This window comes from Coturnix japonica, chromosome Z (assembly GCF_001577835.2).
Source record: "Coturnix japonica isolate 7356 chromosome Z, Coturnix japonica 2.1, whole genome shotgun sequence".
Taxonomy (NCBI): Eukaryota; Metazoa; Chordata; class Aves; order Galliformes; family Phasianidae; genus Coturnix; species Coturnix japonica.
Genome location: NC_029547.1, coordinates 50,186,689 through 50,209,769, shown reverse-complemented (window position 1 = coordinate 50,209,769; position 23,081 = coordinate 50,186,689). Strand labels below are relative to the sequence as shown.

Genomic DNA, 23,081 nt, shown 5'->3' with positions numbered 1-23,081 from the left:
CTTCTTTCCCTACTCACTGACCAGAGGGCAGAAAGTCAAAAGATAATGGTCAAGTTCTGATGTCTTGTTTCTGTTAGCATCACTTAACAAAAACCTCAAAGTTTGGGCTTTATTTATTTATTTATTTATTTAAATGCATACTATAAATTTGAAAATAGATGCAAAGTCCTCCATGAAAAATACACAATGTCTCTCTAAGGAGGTATCAGCACCCTAGACTATTAATTTCTATCTGGAAATGAATGCTTTCTAGGCAAAATTTAAAGGATATTGCTTGTATAATTCACATCCTTTGCTTCCCAGGACCTTACATGGTTAAAACAGTAGTGCAGAACTGGAGGATTTTCAGCAACAGATGGTTTTTCAAGTATTTGATTCCAGTTCTTTATGCTGAAATACACTTCTTTTTACTCCTGGCTACAGGCTGACTGCATTTTATATTCTAATTCACTGCTCTTTTCTGATGCTGCCTGAAATCTAGAAATCTGGAAATTCTGCAGGGCACTGTTGATTTCAGAAAGTGTTTTTACCATCCATCCTGGTGGACATGCACACTCCCCAGTCACGTGGTGGCAGATGCCTCCATTCTGGCAGGGACATCTCTCCTCACACTGCGGTCCGTGCTTCCCCGGGGGGCAGAGATCCTCGCAGCTGCAGAGGTGGTACACAGTACACACAACTGTTACTTTGGCACAAAGCTCGCTCTCTGGCTACTGCTATGTTGCTAGTGCTATCATTTGTTTGTGGTCAAAAGTAGGCAACAGAAAGTAGTTGACAATAGAAACAAAATGAATTTTTTATAGCATCCATGCAACACACCTAAGGGAACAGACCTAGAAGGTAACAGAAGGTGACACACCTAAGGGAACAGACCAACAGAACCAACAGAAGTTAATCCAAACTTAATTTCCCCTGTTGGCACTCTTTTTCCTCTGCATTTCCCCCCTGTATACCACATGCCCTCTACTTACAAGGCTCCAGTGTAACCAGGAGGACATCTGCACTCTCCAGTTACATGGTCACAGGTGGCTCCATTCTGACACTGACATTTCTGATGGCAGTCATTTCCATACGTCCCTTGGTCACAGCGCTCCTCGCAGCGCCAGCCTTTGAAACCAGATGAACAGTGACAAGCTCCAGTGATGGGGTTGCACAAGGCTCCATTTTTGCACTGACAGCGGCTGCTGCAGTGAGGTCCCCAGTGGTCACTGTCACAAGCTGGAAAGGCAGAAGGAAAAATGTAAACCACTTTCAAAATAGCTCATGCTAGAGAACTGATGAAACTATGAGTCAATCGTAAGATAAAAGAAAGAAAAAGCTACACATCAAAGTTGTTATTGGGCACATCCTCAGTTCCTTAATATATTTAGAGGTAAAACATTACCTGGATGTAACAGATTTGGTTATACAGTGTGTCTTCACAATCACTCAAGTGAATCTTTTCTTGTTTGTGCCAATGTAGTCCATTAAAACCCCATAAGTAACCACTACGCATGTCTCAGAATCAAAAGAAAAAACCTACAGCTTAGGAGGAAATTTTTCTTAAGTGAGAAACATGGGAATTCTGTAAAGAGCCGGAAGGTTAAGGTCACTTAGAGTTCAACAGGAATGTGCTAATCATATGGTCAAATGACCTGGTTTTATTTTTGTGTTCTATCAGTAACAGCACTGCAACAGAAAAGCGTCAGTTGCAGCTACTAGAAGTCTGGGCTCCCCTCAGTGACTGACAACCATTGTTCTCTCAGTCTTCTCCTGGGGCAAAAAAGGCAGGCAGAGAACAGGCACACTTTCCTGAAGTACAGCAAAGTAATTCAGAACACATCCTCAGGGTAGGAATTGTTCTGCTATCGGAGCTGTTCACTTAGGCTACACAAATGAAAAGGGATTAGAGCCTTTTAAGATTTTTTTTCCCAATAAAGATCACAAGAACACTTACACACAGCAAAATGCAGAGCAACAGAAAATACTGTATGCATTAAAAATGCCTAGCAATACTGTCAAACTGACAGAATGACTACCCACCTTATTGTTACTGTGGCTTCCCCATTTATCTACTTGATGATGTTTATTTTCTGCTCAGGACTACACACACAGCACTGTACACATGGCCTATGGCATACAGCTCATCACAGGATGTCTTTAGCCATGGTAACACATATTCATTCTCAATTTCTACCTACTTATTTTCAGCACACTCACATGTAATCTGGTTACTGAGGAGGTGATTGTCCTCAGACAGCTAGATATTTTGGGATACATATATACATTATACATGTAAGACCAGCAGAACTTGTGAGACAGATGTAGTTATCTCATGACTGAACAGACACCTCTACACTTGTTTTTTATTCCCTTAACACATCAGTATGGATTCAGTGTAAACTCATTCTTCTGCTCCCAGATAAAATATACAATTTCAATTTCAGTTATTCCTCATGGAATAATAATTAAAACCAAAAAGAAGTTAGGGACATCTGATAAGCAGAAGAACCCAGAATGACCAACAGAACATGTCTGTTCCAGTGCAAAACTCAGTCAAGGATGAATATGGCCTAAACGCACCCTTAGATATAAAAACATGGCAGACTATGTTTGGTTCACAAGTTCCAGTTTGTACTCTTTTCCCATTAGCTGATAAGTGGTGTGCAACAACAATCATGCGCCTGCTTGGAGAACTCGTTTAATTAGTTTCAGAGCCATGAAGACCAAACCCGCACACCTCACATCTACCATTGCACAGACACCCAGGCACAGAGACTACGTTGCTACTCACTTGTGAAGCAGCAGAGCCTTGCACTCCCTCTGCTCCTTTTACAGACCCATTCCCAGTCTGCTGCCTCTCCCTGGGATGCATTTTGCTGACTCCTGGGGATTTACTGACGTATGGGATGAATGTGCTGTGCTGATGAACTTGAACCTTTCTAGACTATTTTACTGCAAGAGCATGCACTGAGTAGAACGAAATAATTTATTAGCTTCCTGACGTGATCTTCACATTATATTTGCAGGAAATCATTAAAAAGCAACATATGGCTGCTAATAGGATTTCCAGTCTCATGACCATTCTTCTGGCAGTGGCCAGGTAGGTAACAAATATTGAGTACGTGATTCTTCATTACAGCACAACAGTGAAGTATCCCACCAGGACAGTGATGGCTGTACTGTAGTATGGATGCACAGTCCATTATGCAAGGCCTGTCACCAGTGTAGCATCTAACTGTGAGTTATGGGCAAAGCTGTGGAGAAATCTGCAGAATTAATGGGAAAAAAAAACAACCTAATATTTTTAGAATGAGATATGTAAATAGTGTATTTTACCTCTACATCTAACGTCTGCTAATCAACAATATTCCTCATAGGAAATTAGAATGGTTTGTCAGAAACTGATACTCCATTTACCACTAAAGACATAAAAAGGCAAAGGGTAAAACTGTTTTCTATGGTGAGTTTATTTTTAATTAGCTTTGAAAGCTGAATTTACCAACTATTACATCAGTCTGCTTCTGAAGCTTCCTAGCATTCAGAAACTGAGAAAGCTGAGCTGGAAGTTGCACAGCTGCTGATCTGGTGGAATGGATACTCTTTGCATTAATAGCTACCGTCAGATTACAGACTGTCAGCTGGAGTTTAATCAGAATAGCTGCTCTGCTGTCCTGACTGCACCAAGGTCACAGACACATGCACATATGCTAACACTACATGTGCACACACACCAGAGTGCCAGCTACTGGCTGCTGAACAGAGCTGAGGTTGTACATCATCTGTCTCAGCAAAGGATGTGCATGAAAGAGAAGCAGAGAAACAAGAGTCCTGTGTTCAGAAAAAACGCAGTCTGTGCACAATTTTCTGTATTTATCATAAAGGAATAGACAAATACTGCTGTTGTTTTGGTTTTTTTTTGTATGTTTGTTTTGGTTTTTTAGCATATATATTGTATTCATCGCCAGTTGTTTGACTGTTTTATTTGTTTTAAGCAGACGTTATCTAACTGCACTGGAGAGCTCACTATCAGCTTTCATAAGAGACTCCTGAGGTCCTTCCTACTTTCATCTTACACTGCTGGGAAAAAAGAGATTTCAAAGGAAACACTTAACAACATGGCGGTGTTGATGTCCTATCTTGTTGCCATGTTTGCTTTTATACTTTTATACACACAATGCTACAAATATCAGGTGGGAAACTTATCTTTCAAAAACCTGCTTAGTGAAAGCAGAAGCCGCTGGGAAAAAGGGATAGCACATTGTATAAATGCTCAATTAAATGAGCAGGTATGCCACAAAACTCCAAGACAGTACAAGTCTACCAACACACCAAAATGCTCTGTGAAACTGAGTGCCGAATGTTGATTTTAGGAACATGCAGAATCTCAAGGCTTCAAGCGTGAAGAAAACACTTCCAAGAAAATAAATAAATAAATAAATAAAATAAAATAAAATAAAATAAAATAAAATAAAATAAAATAAAATAAAATAAAATAAAATAAAATAAATCCATGATGTAAATTGCCATCATTTTTTCTTTTTGGTTTTGATTTTTGGTTTTTTGGGGTTTTTTTTGGTCTTTTGCAGCATTTATCAAAGTTTAATGTACTGCATTTCCCATAGCTTCGATGCATACTGTCATTATGTGACTCTATATGTGTTTTTATGCTAATGGTTTTTTGAACAGCTGGTAGTTTGCAAACTGAAGCATAGGGAAACTTATATAGCACAAAATATTGATTTCTATAATGATTTAGAAGTCTTTTCGAAGGATTTGGTAACTTTTTTCTTATTCTGTATAAACAAATGTATTTTAGAAAAAAAACCTTCAGAGAACCTTATTGACCTTTTAGGGGGGATAATACTTTTTTTTTTTTTTTTTTTTGGCTTTTTTTAGTTGATTATATTGAAAGGCAAAAAAAAAAAAAAAGTTTATTCTTGACAAACCCATCTTGATCACCTGCAATTCTATACTTCTGTAAAGAATGGCCTATAATGAGAACAAAATAAGGCTATCAAATCAGGTCAAAGAACATTTCAGCAAAATTATACTTAGAAACTCTGACAACTGCCTTGTAAGAATGCTACAGTTCACTTTATTCAAGACAGATGGTGATTTTTTGTGTGTGTGTATTTTTTTTTTATTATTGGTTGGTTGGTTTACTTTTTTAAGATCTGACTTCTTTCTCTTTCTGTGGCATGTGGAAGCAAAAAATCATGGCAAAACTAAGATTTACTATTTTTACCATTGTTATTTGAAGCTGTCCTCCATGCATCACCAAGATAACAGAATGGGATTTTATTTTGGCATGTCTTTCTGCCGTTTTATGTGAAAACACTGTTTTATAACTTCTGGAATTATATAACGTCACCAAAAGAGAGGATACTCTTATTGGAGTACTGGGCTATAGTACTGTTATGGATTTTTAAAACAACTGTGAACAAAATCTCCATCTCCAAAAAGCAGATAAAAGTGAAACACTTCCTCTGGAATGCATTATAAATAAACAGTAGCAAATACGCAGAATTCTTCTCAGTCTCTTCAAAACTTCAACATAATTTCCTTAGGTACGTCACAGCCAATATTAAGTGAAAGACAATTCTTTGCTCCAGCATGTAAAATAAATTGAAGCTGCTTGTAACTTCAGCATTAGCTCACATCATCCTTTCTTTGTTTCTAAGTTGTCATGTCAAGGATAACTCTAAATCTTTGCCCCTTCCTTGGCACCATTTCTTTGACTCTCAGATGTCTATTGGTTTGTCCTTACTTTCACGGCCTTCGTCTAGCCCTCATCTATCATTTCTCATTCTGTGTACAAATATCAACCATCACACTTACACTGTCCATGACATTAGGCCCCTTGTTATATTTTGAGACTGTCGTCTTCCTTGCTTCTCCTCAAGTAGCCCCTACAACCTGGCACAGCTCTCCAAACCACAAGCTATAAAATTGCCACATTGTCCTTCTCTATGCCTCTACCTTTCTGTGAAGTCTACAAAAAGTTAACACAAACTCTGTGGCAAATATACTGAAATCACTACCTGCCAGTATTGTTTGTTTCTTCCCTCATCTCTTACGTGTTTTGAACATTGTTTTTCTGTTGTTTGCCATCAATTATAGGCTCTCTAGGAAAGAGGCAACTTTCCATTCTATATTTTTACTTGCAGAAGGTCAACCATATCCCAGCCTGCAACATAAGTATTAACATCAGATTCAGGGAAGTGATTGTCATCCTCTACTCCACTTTCAATAGGACCTGGGATACTGAGTTCAGGCTCTTCAGCACAAGAAAAGCATAGAGCTATTGGATCAGGTCCAGAGCAGGGCCACGAAGATGCTCAGAGGGCTGGAGCACTCCTCCTATGAAGAAAGGTTGAGGGAGCTGTTTTGTTCAGTCTGAAAAAGAGAAGGCTCTGGGGAAACTGCACTGCAATCTTTAAGTTTTAAAGAGGGCATGTTGCAGGAAAGGAACATTTTATCGGGGAGTGTAGTGCTGGACAAGGTATCATGTCCTCAAACTGAAAGCGGGTAGATTTAGATTAGATATCAGGAAGAAATTCTTCACTCAGGGGGCAGTGAGGCCCTGGCACAGCTGCCCAGAGAAGCTGTGGTGCCCCATCTCTTGAGGCGTTCAAGGCCAGCCAGGCTGGATGGAGCTCTGGGTAACTGAGTTGGTAGGGTGAGCTTCTGTCCATAACAAAACAGATGGGACTAGCTGACTCCTAAGATCCCTTCCAATTCAAATAATTCTGTAATGCATGATTATCAGGGAACAACAACTACTAATAGCTAAGTAGAGCCAATGCTAGAAAATACTGAGAAAATACTAATTTATCCAAAGGAATAACCCACTAACAAGCTTGCTATGATAAAATGCCCTAAGGCTATCTGTATTTTAGAATTTGGATCTCTTCTCACAGCTCCAGAAGTCAGAAACCTGCCTAGAATGAATCCACACTAATAGAACTAGCATTTTAGATATCCAGTAGTAAGTAGACAAAACATACATCATGCTTCAGATCAAAATCTTATCAGAACATTGGATCAATATCCTTCTTGACAGGAAAGAGGATATTTCAGTTACATAACAAGAGTCACCTAGATCCCATTTTACATAAATGCATTATGTACATCAGTCTGTACAAAACTAAATGTGAATGTTACTTCATGGGTTCTCGGTTACTCTTTGCTGAGATGGGCAGGAAAAGTCATAGCCACACAGATGCTACTCTTAGTAATCCTAATTTCTAAGCTTGTCCCAGTTTAAAACATTTATTAATTCACTAAGAAAAGGCCATAATAAAAATACAGAACTTGTCACAAATCTAATTCCAGGTCATCCTTACACTGGAAAGTCTGCAGTTCTCTGATACTACAATATGGTTAGTTATTTGTCTAAATTCATGGCATTTGTTTCCCTTAAGATACTCCTGCAGGGTAGGGAACTGATAATTATTTTACGAAGTGACATTAAAACCAAGTAAAAGTCAAGTCCTTCAGATTCTGAAATTAATAAATACTCAGAATTTAACAAAAGGCATAAACCCCTACTGCTGTTGACCAGTGTGTCAGCCCAGATTTCAAGACAGTAAATGTGGAACAGAGCAAACAAAAAATTCAGAGATGGGTCTAAAAAGCCAGAAAACAATGAAAAAAAGAATTTATTTATTTATTTATTTATTCTAATGTATGTATTAGAATTAAAATATCCTTCAGGAAAAAAAAAAATCAGAACCTTATTTAATAAAAATGTGAGATTGTTCTCCATACACTGTTGAATATCGTTACCTTGAGATATTATGAAAATTCATGCACATACATAACAGAACACAAATCTTTTCCTGCAGACAGTAACTTGTGGTAATTATTAACTACCAGTGCATTTTAGTAAAAGACATTTCACCTACATCCCAGACACAGCAATGCACAGTGCTGGCTTCTTTTTTTTCCAAAATACACTTCTGTTCAGTCTGGATTTCCTTTGGATTTCCTTTGAGTCTGTTGCTTCTATCTGATTTCACTTGTTATACTGAAGGCTTTTTACCCTGTGGCATATTTTTCATTCTTGCTTTTTGTTTTGTGTAAAAGAAAGGGTTTTATTCAAAATGCTAAGCTTTAATTTAATTTAGGGATTTTTATTATTTATTTTTTTTTTCCAATTTTTACTTTGTAAAAGCTTTCTGACCCGTGAAGTGGAAGAACAATAAAAATGTGTTTTTCAGATCCTATGAAAGGCTGGAACTATATGCCTTTCACATGCCATAAATTTCAGAAGACTCTTTAAAGTGCTTTAGACACTGGAACACAAGGCTGGATAATTGCTAAGGAAAACACATACAGATGGCTCTTGGTGTTCAGTTTATCTTGGTACTAAGATAGAATGTGTTAAAAATAATCACTATTACTGGAAAAGTTATGAAATTATTACTATGTCTGATTGTATTTTTAAAAATTGACTGTTCTACACGATCTCCTTGCAGAATATTAGTTTTTATCCTTTCTTCTTTTTGTAATACTTTCTAACATCCTAAAGGTGACCTTAATTTTTGAATTAGTCAAAAACATCATCCCGTGTATTTAGCCAGAGACTAAATACATAAGACAGACTAAAACAAAACCAATACTGAAAACATGTTTGCATTGTTACTGGGGGAAAAGAAAAAGCAAGATTACACAGAGCTTATCCAACTGATCAACTTGGGTAACCACAAATACACTGAGCTCAATAAAATGATCAAAGACAAAAAATGATGTGTTTCTCTGATACAGAAAATTTTTGCAAAGAAATAAAATTACTACCATTAACGGCAATGCCTTCCTTCAGTAAATCTCAGCTTGAAATAAATTCTGCAACCGATAACTGAGTTTTGCAGAAAATATATTTATTTTTACTCATAATTTCCTGTAGTGACTACACTGACAATGAAGGTGATAGCAACTTCCAGTAATGTCTCTTGTCCCTCTTAGCACCTGATTTGATTTGTTATTGGGTTAGTTTCTGAGACCAAAGATACTAGTCTTTTTTGGGGTGAAAATAGATGTTCAGCTGGGTAAACTGGTAAGTGAGTCAGGAGAACCACAGACGTTCCAGCGAAGGACATGGGAGTGTTATGTGTAATAGGAAAAGTTTAAATTTAAACTGCTTATGGTGTGTAGTCACTTTTGCTAACAGGATTTATTTGCACATGTGGCCATTCGGAAGTTGGATAGAAAAGTTCTACATTACTTGAATGAGCTATTTCTCTATATCCCATAAAAGCAAACAGCTCTGTATCAAGACACTGCAGTTTCACTAGTGTGTTTAGCATTTTCTAAGTTCTGTGAATTAAACTTCTGCAGTTTGAGCATGTGTTTGAAGTCAGAATCTAAGACCGCTACAGCTTAGTAAACTTAAGCAAGAGCTAGTTCTTTGAGCATATCTTGTAAGCTCTCATTCAGAATGCTTTTGAGAAACAAAATCAGAAAGCAGTGCCAGCGTTTGAGATTCACAAGCTGTGCTATTGAACATATGAGATGCTCCTGGGCACCTCGCCAGGTGCCTGCACTTAAGGGGCTGTTTCGTTTGGGGTGCAAAGGTGCCTGCAGAAAACATTCATGCATCCACTTCATAAGGGTTAATGGATATTACAAGCTCCACTGAGAAACTGGCAGCGCCTGCAGCTCACGTGAGTGTCTCACACAAGCTGTGCCAAGTGATCCAGTTTCTGCCATATTCTGCATCTGCCAAGTATCATGAAGAAAACAGTGAGATTTGAAAACTTAACGAACCTCTGCAACAGTAAGTAAAATCTATCTGTAGCAGAGCTACTGTACCTTAGAAGTTTCCTTGACAAGTATATTTACAGGTTAAAAGACCATTTTCTGAGATTCTGGCTTTAAAAACACTGCTTGAAATATTAAAGAAAAAGTCAATGATTCTCTTCTTATGGTTTATAAAACCATGGAGCCAAATTATGCCTTAATGCCACTTGTCCCACCTCCATGCCCTTAGACTATAGTCCTAATGATTTACTCTTAATCACCATCAGAATTAAATTACAGGTGAAACTACAGCAATTCACACAAATCTGAGATTAAATAATCAAATACAAAGTGCCTATTCATGTTTCCACAGGCAGTTCTAGCATACTTATCATAAAGCTGAACAGAACACATGTCATTCCCTTTTTCCTTTATTACTTAGGCCAGCTGGGGACCAGGAATGCTATATCTTTTGCAGTCAAGCCAGTGTAATATTGATTTGGCCTTTTGCCCCTGCTACAAGCTTATGCAGAAACTGTCCTATTGATTCTGATGGATTTATTTGTGGACTACTAGGCAAGAGAAGAAAAACAAAGGGAATGTCCTGATTGTTTACTGGGGCCCACATTAGACTGCATGTGTACCTAAAAAAACTGACAATCAGGTCCATATTTTATGTTTTACAGCAAATTCTGTTCTATTGCTGAGAATAGAAAATGGGCAGAAAACGTGATTTACAAATGAAAAAGACAGTCTGATCAGCACTAGGCATCTAGATAGCCAGTTATCATTGTATACAGCAGCTTCTATAGAAGACTGCTTTATACACAGCCAGCTGTCAAAATGTTCTCACACAACAACCAGCTTGACACATGCAATTTAAAAATCTGATAGAAAAAAATAATCTAAAATAGGTGGGTTTGGTTGATTTGTTGGTTTGCTGTCATATTTTATTGATAAAATCTATTTGTTCACGTTTTTATCACACAAGCAAGGCTATCTGTACCACTTTATCCTTTCTAAAGTTTTCCCCTCTCCTCAGACTAGAATTAATTAACTTGTGCCCCTGAAGTTCATAAACATTTCTTCAAGGTGTTGCTGACAATGTGCAAGTTATGCTGACTTACTTGATCAATGGTACAGACAGGTTCAGCACGTCTTCTGCCCACTCATTTGTCATTCACCTACTGTGCTTACTACTCAATAAATTATTATTAGAATAACTTGTCTTGCATGAGCTTCGTTCTTTGTACTAGAATGGAAGGGTTCTGTAAACGAGTGACCACCCAATCCAACTCATTTTTCCCTTCAGATATATGCATGTTAGCATCATCTCCTTCATCATTTCCCACCAAAACTCACTGCAAGCAAACACTGAGTAATAGACTGCAGTACTTTTAACTAAAATGAAAAGGCCTGAAGAAAAATTACATTTCACACAGACAACATTCTCCGGGGAGATATTATTTAATGAGTCAAATTTGGAAAACACATCTCAGTTTTTACTCATAGAAGAAAACATCCATTCAAATTTTCCTCTCAAATAGGATGCATGGTTTTCAGAAAGGCAGAGAATGTGAACCAGGGAAAAGTTAAAGAGTTGGTTTAGAAATAGGCACTGAATAAGGACAGTCCCAGAGAAAGAATACTGTTTGAGTACTCTGCTTAAATCTTCATCCTTTTCCCCTCAATTGAAAGCAATCACTGACCTGGGCTATTAGGAAGTAATGGTTGCCACAAAAAGAAATGAGTCTCCTAGAAGTTTAGTCCCTGAAAAGGTGATTAGACCATGGCACACATTGGTATGCAAAGATCAGGAGGAAGCTTGCTTATTCAGCTTTTACTGTACAGTGCACCAATTAGTCCATGCAATCACTTTTAGAGAGAACATTAAAGTGTTAATTAACTGCAATTACCTCCCAGGAATCCACTGCACCAAGGAAGGCACAGCATATGGTTTAAAAAAATATTTTAAGCAATGTGGGTAAATAGAACTGGGAAACAACAGGTAAAATTAATTGTGGCATGTGTGGTTTGGCAGATGGACAGAAACTGCTACAGGCCTTAATGCTGTACTCAGATACTTACAGACGAAAAGACAGTGTAAGGAGAATAATCAAAACTAATAGAGAAAGGATTGTATTTTTGGGAGAGGGGAGGAGGATGGGGGAAGTTCAGGAGTTTAGTTCTGCAGTTCTATGAAAAGTTTCCTTGCAAATGTAGAACAGTTGCTTCCAGTGTATTTGTGTCCATGGAAATGAGTCAACAACTCCAGTCTGAGTGTTTGTTTCATACCACAAACCCTGAGAATAATCTACCCCTTTTTATCACAGTATCTTATTTGGTCATCAGTAAACAACTACATCCCTGAACATCTGCCCTACAAAAGTACTAACATGCCGTAATCATTATTCCTTCTCTATTATTCAGTTGAGTAGTCAAGTGTTTATATAATACATATAAACACACTATGGCAATTTGCATGAATTTTGCATTTAATTAATAACTTACTGTATCAAGGGAAATGATTATAAAAATAAAGTGGCTCTTTATGTTACCTTATTGTGCTTTTGTGTTACTAAAATTAATCAAGTCAAAGATCAGGCAAAAAATACAGTTACAAGCAAAATGTAAAAATCTCCTACATAGGACAAGCAACAAAATTCAGTGCCAGAGATCCAAAGACTTGCTCTCTTTCCAAGAGTACTCTCTGTTCTTCAAGCTGATGTGATCTGCACTGTAGCTCTCGGACACACAGACAAGGAAATTACACATGGCTCGCAACAAAGAGCAGCACTCAGAAGGACAATATAGTGAAACCAACATCTTACTTAAATTTGTCAATATGGAACAGGACAAATACCAAGCCAAATCTCCCAGCAACATATGAACAAAACCCTTTCATCTCATTAGAACTTCTTCTTGGGCTAAGCCAGCAATCTGAAATAAATATCTGCAGTTCCAGTTAGCATTAGTATACTGCAGAAGTCTTCAGAGGATCGCAAAACTCTCCAGAGATTGCACTGTTCAAAGGTGTGTGAAGGCTCTTTCAGTTTCAACCTGTTATGTATTCACATGAGAAACTGGTTTTGGTATTGAGACTGCCATGACCAGCAGTCAAAAGCAGTGAACTGATGCAAAAGCATGGGAAAATAGCTGTACGTGTATTCAAAATGAATTATAACAGGCAGGTAAGGGAAATGGACTCTAGCAAATCCTGAGAGAGAAAGAATTATTTCCAGAGAGAGATTTAGAGATTTCCAACTCACCTAAATTGCCTTTTCAGTGAGTTTCAGATTTGGAAATCTCAATAAAGAATGGTATCTCCTCATTCTATGTTGCGTAGCAATGCTCGCTTTTGTAAATCTCCGTAGTTACAGAGAATCTCAATTCATAAGGCTTAAAGTTAAAGGCATAAAGTTCACATGCAATAAGGTTATCATTTTTCAAGAATTTCCTTTGACAATTCTGCACACTAGATCAAGATCTGCGTACTGTGTTGCCAACTATTTTATGCCTGGAGCAAAATGGTGTTTCTTTGTTTATGAAAATAATAACTTGTGTTTACAAAGACAAAACACCAAATAATCTTACAATGACCAGTTACAACAAGTTCTTTTTCATGTAATTCATTAATTTTCTTTCTCACCCCGTATTTTACAAAATAAACTGCCTTCAAAACAAATCAGTTCTAGACAGAGTAGCATTAGCATCCTGCCTGAAAAGAGGAACGAAACACATTTCCCTATTTTTATTAAGTGGGGAAAAAAGGAGAGTGAAAATATATCCAAAATTGCTTTTGACTCACTTTAGATCCAGGTTTTTCCACACTTACTGTTTTCACAAGAATCTCCTACTAAGTAAACTCGTAGCATAATATCTTTGCAAGACATTAACACTGTTTTATAAATAAGATTTTCATGTCTGTGAAATTTAAATTATAAACATTTATTAATCTCTTATTAATGACTAAAACTATATGTTCCTTTCAAGTGGATAGTTAATAATAGTGACCTTCCTTGAACGTGTCTGTAATGAAGGAAATGGCTGTAGTGTCAGCCTGAACATGACATTTCCTAGCACCTTATAAAGGGAGAGGAAAGAAGGAATACATACCTACTATAATGAGTAAAAATCCAGAATTACTCTGAGAACCTCTGTTTTGGGTAAAGTGAAGGAAAAAACAAAATAATTCATGGTCTGCACAAATTATTGCCTTTGACAGAGGAAGAGACAGCACACAAAGATGCCACTCCTGCTGTGGAGGACTTTCTGTCTTCTGTCAGCACTCTGTCTTAATGCAGCCTGGCTCCTTGACTGCAGCACATGGCTTTACAGTCAGGGGGTACAGAAAGTGGTAGTGACTAAAAGGGTCATCAGATGCTATTACTTCAGTACTTTGTGGATTTGTTATTTTGCTGTATGTATTATCAAATATGTGACAGTCTCTACCTTCATAACTTTGTATTAAGAATGACCACCAGCTGATTGGTGTGTGCCCTGCTAGGCAGGGGGGTTGGAACTACATGATCCTTGAGGTCCCTTCCAACCCGGGTAATTCTGTGATTCTGTGATTCTGTGATTCTGTGTGAGTACAGTCATATACCAAGCAATGATGGTGCTGCTCTGCCTTCCTCCCATATGTGTCCCTGATACTCTTTTGCTGCCCTTCTCTTCTGTACACACTCTTAAGGCAAAGGGGAAGAAGAAAAGAACTGGAGAAGGATCACTGAAGTGAGAAAAATGGAAAGAGACTGAGCAAACAGGGTGGATCTATTAATGCAAGAGGGGAACACAGCTTGGTTTAAAAAGCTGTGGTTTAAAAGCTCAGAGCTTTTGAATGTGACCTTGCCCCATCATTCTTCATTCCTCAAGAAAATTTAAAAAATGGAGACTTTATCATTCAAATATCATGTTATTTACCTACTGCAAAAACTAAATTCTATACTATTTGGCATATTTCTGAGCATTAAATATCCAGTGACATTTAGTGTTGATAGAGGGAAAAGTCTGAAAGTAAACGGAGAAATATCAGACTGCACATAGTAACTTGATAGCTCAAAACAAACACCCTGACCAGAAAGCAGGAAACCAAGCACAGGATCAGTGATAATCTGCCCCAAAGAGGGGACAATACAGTGAAAAGAACACAAGATAGGCAGAAGCAGGTGAAAACTCACCACTGGAGCAGTTGGGTCCTCCCCAGCCAGGCTCACACTGACAGGTGTTTGGAGCAATACAACGACCATGGACACATTTGTCAGCACAGTGAGCTGTCAGTGAAGGAAACAGAAAAATAATAATTATAAATTACAGCTCCTGGTACTAGGGAAAATATTCAAAACTTACCCCCAGTCAAGATGTTTTATGCCTCCAACATTGTTTAAAAGCAAAATAAATAATAACATATTAATGTTTGATGGACTCCCTTAAAAATACATTTCCTGACTTCTGTCTCTTCTATTTTTTCATGTTTTGAAGGCTCCAGCTAAACTATGTTGGTATCATTCAAATATGTCTACATGTAGAAAAGAGAAAATCCTCCATATCTAGTCAAAAAAATAGTTATATCATAACACAGGTTGGAAAGCTGTCTGGCCATGGTAAAGGGCAGTTTGCTTTAAGTGTCTCTTCTTGAGCAGATTGTTGGATCAGAAGTACTGCCAATCTCAGCCCAATCTGTTATTTTGTGAACCCAGCTCTTATGCCAGGAGAGACAGAAACCTCTGCAAGCAAAAACAGTGTGGTTAAATATGATTTGCAGCATATCAAGATCTTAATATTGATTTTTAAAAATTGTTTCACAGTTCAAAACATGATGACAATTAAGGTAAGCCATAAGGTATATATTTTATGAATCACTGCAACCTTTATGATAAGTGCTAAGTGGAGCTGCTTGAAACTTTTCACTGTCATTACTCGTTATGGTTTGCAAGCACATATGTGTGTGTTTCTAGTTATGGCTTATTTTGAAATAAGGCTTTCCTTTGAAAATTAAACAAAACTTGAAATGGCTCCAATACCCAGCACACCAATATAACTCACTCAGAGTACAAGACACTAAAGAATTGGCAATCGGCAAGTTGCTGGCATCATACTTATAAAGAAATGCTCTCAGCTTTCCAAAGTATATACAGTGTAATAGCTTCCATCCAGTTCAAACAGCAATAAAACTTCAAAAATGTGCAAAGCATGAGAATTTTCTTATACCTTAATTTCCAGGAAATCTATGACCGGAATCTGACTGGTGTGCTGATGAATACAAAGTGAACAGTACAAAAGAACAAGGCGTTGGTGTTTACAAGAAGATTAATGAGATTAGATGCAAATTATTTACATTCTGAAAGGATTGAAAACACTACACAGTAACTAGGAAAAGTACCTGCAAAACGTTCTGTGATCTTTTTTTTTTCCCTAATTCAACATTATAAAGCAGGATATTCATATTTATATTTTTATATCACTAAAATAATTGGCTATTTGGGGTCCCAGACATTAACTACATACAACAACCTTTAAGTTTCCTTCTTAACCTGTATGCCTTACAAGCCACTTTTAGGATATGCATTAAAATGATCTTCACTAGAAATTAACAAGGTAAATATTTGTAACTGTACAGTAACATAAAGCACAAAACTATTTCATTGTTCTCTATCTATTATGGAAATAGTCACTAAATAATGCATCACACATTTCCATCTTTTACAACTAGACACGAATTCCATCTTTGAAGATTCTTGCATAATAAGTGCTGCCTTTGGCGCTGAAGATTTCTCAAAGCCAATTGTGTGAAAAATCTTCCCAGTAAACCATAAGACAGTATGAGGTACCACAGCAAACATATGTCTCTCTCTGTGAACATGTATGAAAATCTTTATGAATATCAACACACAAAACCCAACATCATTACTAATATGCACATTAGTCTGCTGACTCTAGGAATAAGAACATGTGGATAAGGAACACTGATGAACCTTATAAAATGTTGCTTCCAAACAAACTCAAAAACACTTGAAATACGTGGCATACAAATGCATGAACTTCATTTTCAAAGTAAAGTAGCATGTAATTCTTTACTTCGAAGAGGTTGAACTAAAGCCAAGAATGTCACAAACATGCTAAAAGCATATGTATTTTTAAAATCCTGGTTTTCTTTTTTAAGTTTCTTAATGCCAAAAAATATATCCAAACAAGGAACAATTTCCCTCTATATTCCAGACATACATAAAAACCTGTTCTGTAACCAAAAGTATTATTCTGTATATGCTAACTAGTCTAACTTATTCTTGTTAACAGAACTATAGATTACATTCCTAAAAGATTGTCTATACCACAATTTTTGCAATGAATATGGTGAAAAGAGAACTACAATTTACTGCATGATCTAAAAAACACGCAAGGTGCAAGCAATGGGAGGACTACTAGCAAACAAGCTGAAAAGGCCTAAACGACATCAGGAACAGAGAGAAATTTCTGATTCCTCTCACACAAGTTGTAAAAAAACACGTGCAAAAGCTAATGAAAAACTTCTTCTGAAATCTCTTTGATACTGAGCAGTGCAAAGAACCAAAAATTAACTGACAGCAGTAAATTGCCCAAGTCATACCTTATTCTTTTCTAAGCAAAAATCAGTTATCATATGAAAAGCAATCAGATTGCAGTTGCTTATTTGCCTTTTCATCTTATTTTCCCCATTCTTCTATGTCTTACTGTTTCCTTCAAAATCGTCCCTAAAATTTTGATTTTGTCCAACTCGTATCTATATTTCAGCAGATCACATCCTTGAATTTTCTTAAGCACAGGAGGAGGACTTGCTTTTCCTGACTATATAGTATCATCAGCCAACTTAAAGCATCCATAAAATATCCTGCCCAGTTCCCCAGACAGAGGGTCACCTGGCTTGTCAAGTTCTCTTCCTGACTCACTTGTGTTTCTGCCACCAGCCAAATAAAAGTGCTCTGTTGAGGAAACTCAGGAACATGAATCAAATTGGAAAGATTTGTCTTAAGTACAAAGACCATCAACATCACTATTACAGCAAGATGAAAATGAAATGAGGCGAGGGCTTCTCAAAAAACTCAAAAAAACCTCAAAAAACTCAAAAAACTTCTCAAAAAACTGCATCACCACAGTTTTGGAAGGGGGCCTTATACCAAGAGAGCTAATACTGATCACAAGGCTCAGACTGATACCAAAGAGAGGAGGGAGATAGTGTTCAGCTCAAGAGAAGACTGCAATTCAAACATCTACATATATGCTGATGGGCTCCAGCGTACAGCCTGCAGTGGAGATGCAGACTGCTCCTACTACTACTTAAGTGCCACAGCTAAGAGGAGTAACTCTGGTGTCTTGTACCACTTCTGAGTTGGAGCATATATGAAGAGTGGAACATAAAACTTCAAATTTATGAATAGCATTTTATGAATCTGTTCTCTATGATTAAGAAAGTGCTATGTAATTATTTAATCAAAAGTCACCACTGACAACATTTAGACAGCTGTGCATTGCATTACCTAATGTAAAAAGATAGAAAAGTATTTCCAAATAATAAGATGTGAAAAAGACTATTCTTGCCTTTAATTAAAGTTCATGTATGCATTTTTATATCTGTCATTTATTCCCTTTAAAAAGACAGATATAAATCAATTAAAATGAACAAAAGCTTGAAATATTTTGATTGCAGTTGTGCACATCAGTAAATGAGCAGGAGAATCCACTACAGCTCCCAGATTAGACTTCCAGCTTTTAAACAAATGAGTCATAATCAAATAAACAGTTCTCTGAAGTCATACCTGATTTCACAACTGAAATCTCCTATTAAGAGAAATTCTGATCAACTTCAAGGAGAATTAATGTTAGGACAAACAGAGTGATAATTGAGTGAGGTCTACTTTAGGTGTTAAGTACATCTGCATATTATTTATTTACAGAAATGATTTCCAACACAAGAAGCCATAACAAATGCATGACTCCATGCTTTGCCATTTCTGCTAATACCGTTCTAACTATATTTGGATACCTACAGTGTTCAGAAAGAATAATTTGAAGAGTTACATCCCATCTTTTGGGAGAAAATAAGCTTCTTTACCTGTTAAAGTTCTCAAAATTTTGGGAGTGATGTTTGAGTGCATAAATAATTTATACTCAAAATGGAAAAGAACTCTTAGATATTGCACAAAAATTAGCTTTGACTTCCTTTACCTTAATTAAAGTGTGGTCCCTCAGCACTTTCTGTGCAAGATGAAACACCTGTACCTTTTAAACTGCATTACAAATGTGCTTTTTCAAATGAAGTCTTCCCTTCTACACTGCATGCTGGAACATACCCTTTGGTCAACCCTTTTTTTCCTCTGCTTGATGTCTGCTTTTTTTGTTAAGGTAAGTGGCATTCAGCTACATACATCAAGATAGATTTTTTCTTAATTCTCCCCATTTTCCATATCCCAATGTGGAGCCCAGACTAGCATCCATATGACAAATCTCCTTGAGAGGGTGTAATATGAGGAAAAAAGCAACAGTAAATTATTTGGAATAAATAAAAGACAGTCTTTTCACTGCCTAGTATGGAGTTTTTAAGTCTAAGAGTGAATTGCTTTATAGAACTTAATAAAATGAATCTACCTTTGAATCTGCCTGCAGAGCTCAGATCACCTCAGGAAGTCCAATAGGTCTACCCATGAACTACTTTCATGCTATATCTGAAGGAAACTTATAAAAATATACTGAAAAATGCACTGCAATCATTAAGAGAAAATAAATAAACAAAGGGGGAGAAAAAAACAACAGTTGGCCTGCCCTTTTGCAGCTGTCAATAGTGAAGCCAGAAATCAGAAACTCCATCTCCTTTTTTAACAGAAGTTATGCAACGAGTTCACAGAGCAGTGTAACAGCAGAAGTACTGATATCCTCCTGCTCATAGACATTCTAGTACTGATGCCTAACACACTGCCAGAATTTAAGTAAAAATACTGGACTTCTATCCACCTGAAAGCACACTCAGGTGGCACAACTACTAAAGGGTGGCAAATTTTCTGTTCAGAATGACTGAATACTCATTGCTGTTATAATCTTAGTCTGTAAAAGGATCTCTCTACTGACCAAATGTTACGTAGAAAAATCACTGTTTTGTGACATTTGTTAACGTAATTTAGAATACTGAGCTTTCTCAAGAGGTTCCAAAAAAGCTTCCACAGGTTACAGATGGAGGTTGACTTTTGGCGTTACTTTACTGCTTCATAATAGTGTTGTGAATATCTTACCATTTCCACAAACTTGGAAACAACAGAAGAATGGGTATCTGAGCTGCTTACCAGACTTCAACCTAAGATTAATTCAACTTAATCTATTCAGTCTGGACTCAGAAAGAGTCTGAATATGTACATATAACACATAAAATTCAGACTGTTCTTTTGTCTGACTATTGGTCAGTCTTTTCCTATGTGAATACAACATCTAGAGCCTTCAGCAATGTAGACTACCACATTTTTATAATGGCTTTATACAGTGATAAGCAATTTTCTTCCCATAATAAGCAGCACAGTAGCACTGCCATTAGTAAGCAGTTACTCTAGGGGAATAGCAAATCATGGGTGTTCATGCTGTAAATTCCCAATTAGTATTTCTAAGAGGAAGTCACAGGATTTCAGTTCATCACTGTATGCAGTGAAGTGTTGACTAATACCCAAATCATCTACCAGTAGAATTTTCTAATTGAGCTTTTTAATTTGAGAAGTCAAATAAAGGAGCAAATACAGAACTATTTATCAACAGCACATTTTACCATTTTACAAATGCACCCTAAATCCTCACAAAGTAAAAAAATAATCCAAGCTATAGAAACAATTCTAACAGAGATCCTGTCTGCATTGTGGGACAGCAGTGACAGGAGATACTTACAACACTTGTGTCTTATTCTCTTTTGTCTTTACATACAAAAAAGAGAAGTGCGTGTGTGTTTTTCAATATGGTCATCATTTTCTTCTGGAGAAACAACTGATGTTGGTTTTTCGACAGTGATATTTCTGCTTCAGTGACACGGGAGAAGAATCCTCCTCATGTGACTACATGTTTTCCCTTACAGGCTGATTCCAGTTAGAAACACTGCGCGTATTTTCCAAGTTAAAATGAACAACTGGCCATATCACACTGTATACAGGTAACATCTAATCCAGAACATGCAAATGAAAAAAGCTAGTTGAAACAATGTAAAGCACAAAATGTTTGCCTTACTCTTTTAAATACTGAATTCCTCCATTTTCCCTGAGTTCTCACTCCAACTGGTGATCAAGAGGAGTGGAGGACCCTCATGCTTATTCATGGTCAATGATTGCAGAATCAAATAAATGCAAAGTTAGCTCCACAGGAGAATTTTAATTCTTATATAATTTTAAATATAAATCAGACAGAACAAATTAAGAAACTAACATTTATGTTGAATAAATAAATTCAGTGTACATACTGATAACTAATTTTCAGACTAAAGACTTATCTGCTGCACTGTGTTCTCCTAAGCTTGGTGGCAAAATCCAGTGGCAAAGACAAATCTCTCATCATCCATGATTTTGCAGGTTTTGCTGGAGGAGGCTTTGCTCCTCCAAACACTGGAGGAGGTTCACCACTGTCATTGTAGCAGTAAGTGAGATGACAAAGCAATGAACGAGTCTCCATTTCTCACAATTTCAAGATATAAGCACTAGATAAAGCAGCATAATGCAGGGGGTTAGGCTGGAGGTGATGGACACAGTGGTGACCTTGGCCAGGGCCTTGTTCAGGGCTGTGTAGGCCAGCCAGTCCAGGTCTTGGCAGGAGGAGGCGCTACTAGGAACAGCTGGAAACTAAGGAATGGAGTTAGCTGTTTTCCCATACAGTGCCTTCCCATTCTGTTCCCTAAGATAAACAGAAGTATAGGCACATACACAATATAGCAAATGACAGCTTTATTCACCAGACTGTCTCTGAATAACTGATGCTCTGATACCTCACCTCCAATAAGTCACCCACCAAATGGGAGCGAGCAAGGCAATAAACACACAGAATATCAAAGCAAATAAAAAAGTTAGACTTACGGACACACATTTCCCGGCTTTCATAAAATCCAGGGCAGCACTGGGATTTACGCCTGTACATTGTTTTTTCACCATGTCTGTAGGCAGTACGGTAACTGATTCTAAAAGAAAGAATGAATGGTTGTTGCATACATTTCAGTCTGAAAACTGAACAATTTATAGTGTTGTTTATCTTCGAAAATCTACAGCCTTTAGTAAAAGGAAAAGAAAAAAACCCTCTAAGTATTTACCTGCTGTTCAAGAGTCTTTGTGGTTTCCCAGAAAAACTTATTTCCATGGATGGCCAGACAACAGTTTTCTAGTAGCATTCTAGCTACTTAAGCAATGCACAAACAGTAGTATCACTACCTTCACTACTAGCATCCCCAAAGAAGATTAAAGACTAGCAAAGCAAATCCATTTGCTGTATCACTAACAGAATCAGTTCCCAAGGTAAAGACTTTTGGGGTTTGTCTTTACAAGAGTGAGTTGATTTCTACAGGGACAGAGAAATTGCGCTAGTTAAGTACAGGTTAATGCACTTTAAGGTATCTTGAATTGCTTCTTAGAGATATTCAAAAGCCATCAGGATGTAGTGCAGGACAACCTGTTCTAGGTGGCTCTGCTTGAGCAGAAGGATTGGGCCAGATAACTTCTAGGTATCATTGCATGATACTTTTACTTCCCTTTCAAGTAACATACATTTTCCCCAGAAAATAAGTTTCAAAGCAGCAAGGTGCCACAAGACATTTTGGAACAAATACATCTGGCAGGATCTGGAGAAATTAATTTAACGTACTGCATACTTCTTTTTTCTATCTGTTCTTTTTCTATTAGATATCTACGGGATGCTATACCCCGTCCTGCTAATAAAATTTATGTGACTTTGCTTGGACTAGGCATTTTCCAGTTGTCAGATACCTTATATATTACACGAATAAGTCACTATAGATAATATGTATATTAACTATATATATGTCATGCTTTATTTCAACAGACATATGATCTCTTCAAATACACACAATACCAACATTTTGACATATTAGCAATATTATACATCACCTGTGTCGTGTGCACTTAAACCAGTTTAGGATGTCAGTACAACTGGTGTAGTAAATTTGATCAAAAGGATGTGGATATGACTCTTGCACTGTAACTGAATAACTGTGGAGAGACAGAGAGAAGGCAGACATTATTGAGCAAGTGTTTTCCAGTACAGACTGATTTAATACTTTTATAAAGTCCTGACAAGTAGCTGTAAATAATAATTACTGAAACAGATAAAACAATTGTGCCAACCAAGTCTGTTCAGAA

At 37.1% G+C, this 23,081-nt stretch overlaps 1 protein-coding gene across 2 annotated transcripts in view; it reads right to left on the bottom strand.

Annotated features, from left to right (window-relative positions):
* The window catches only part of MEGF10 (multiple EGF like domains 10), a 90,365-nt gene that overhangs the window by 41,786 nt on the left and 25,498 nt on the right, over positions 1-23,081 (bottom strand). For both annotated transcript variants that reach the window (XM_015849712.2, XM_015849711.2), the window contains exons 3-7: positions 22,830-22,931; positions 21,789-21,889; positions 14,904-14,996; positions 972-1,218; positions 531-651 (exon numbers count right to left, since the gene is read on the bottom strand). In XM_015849712.2, the coding sequence (XP_015705198.1) occupies positions 531-651; positions 972-1,218; positions 14,904-14,996; positions 21,789-21,889; positions 22,830-22,931 (664 nt within the window). The remainder of the gene's footprint in view (positions 1-530; positions 652-971; positions 1,219-14,903; positions 14,997-21,788; positions 21,890-22,829; positions 22,932-23,081) is intronic.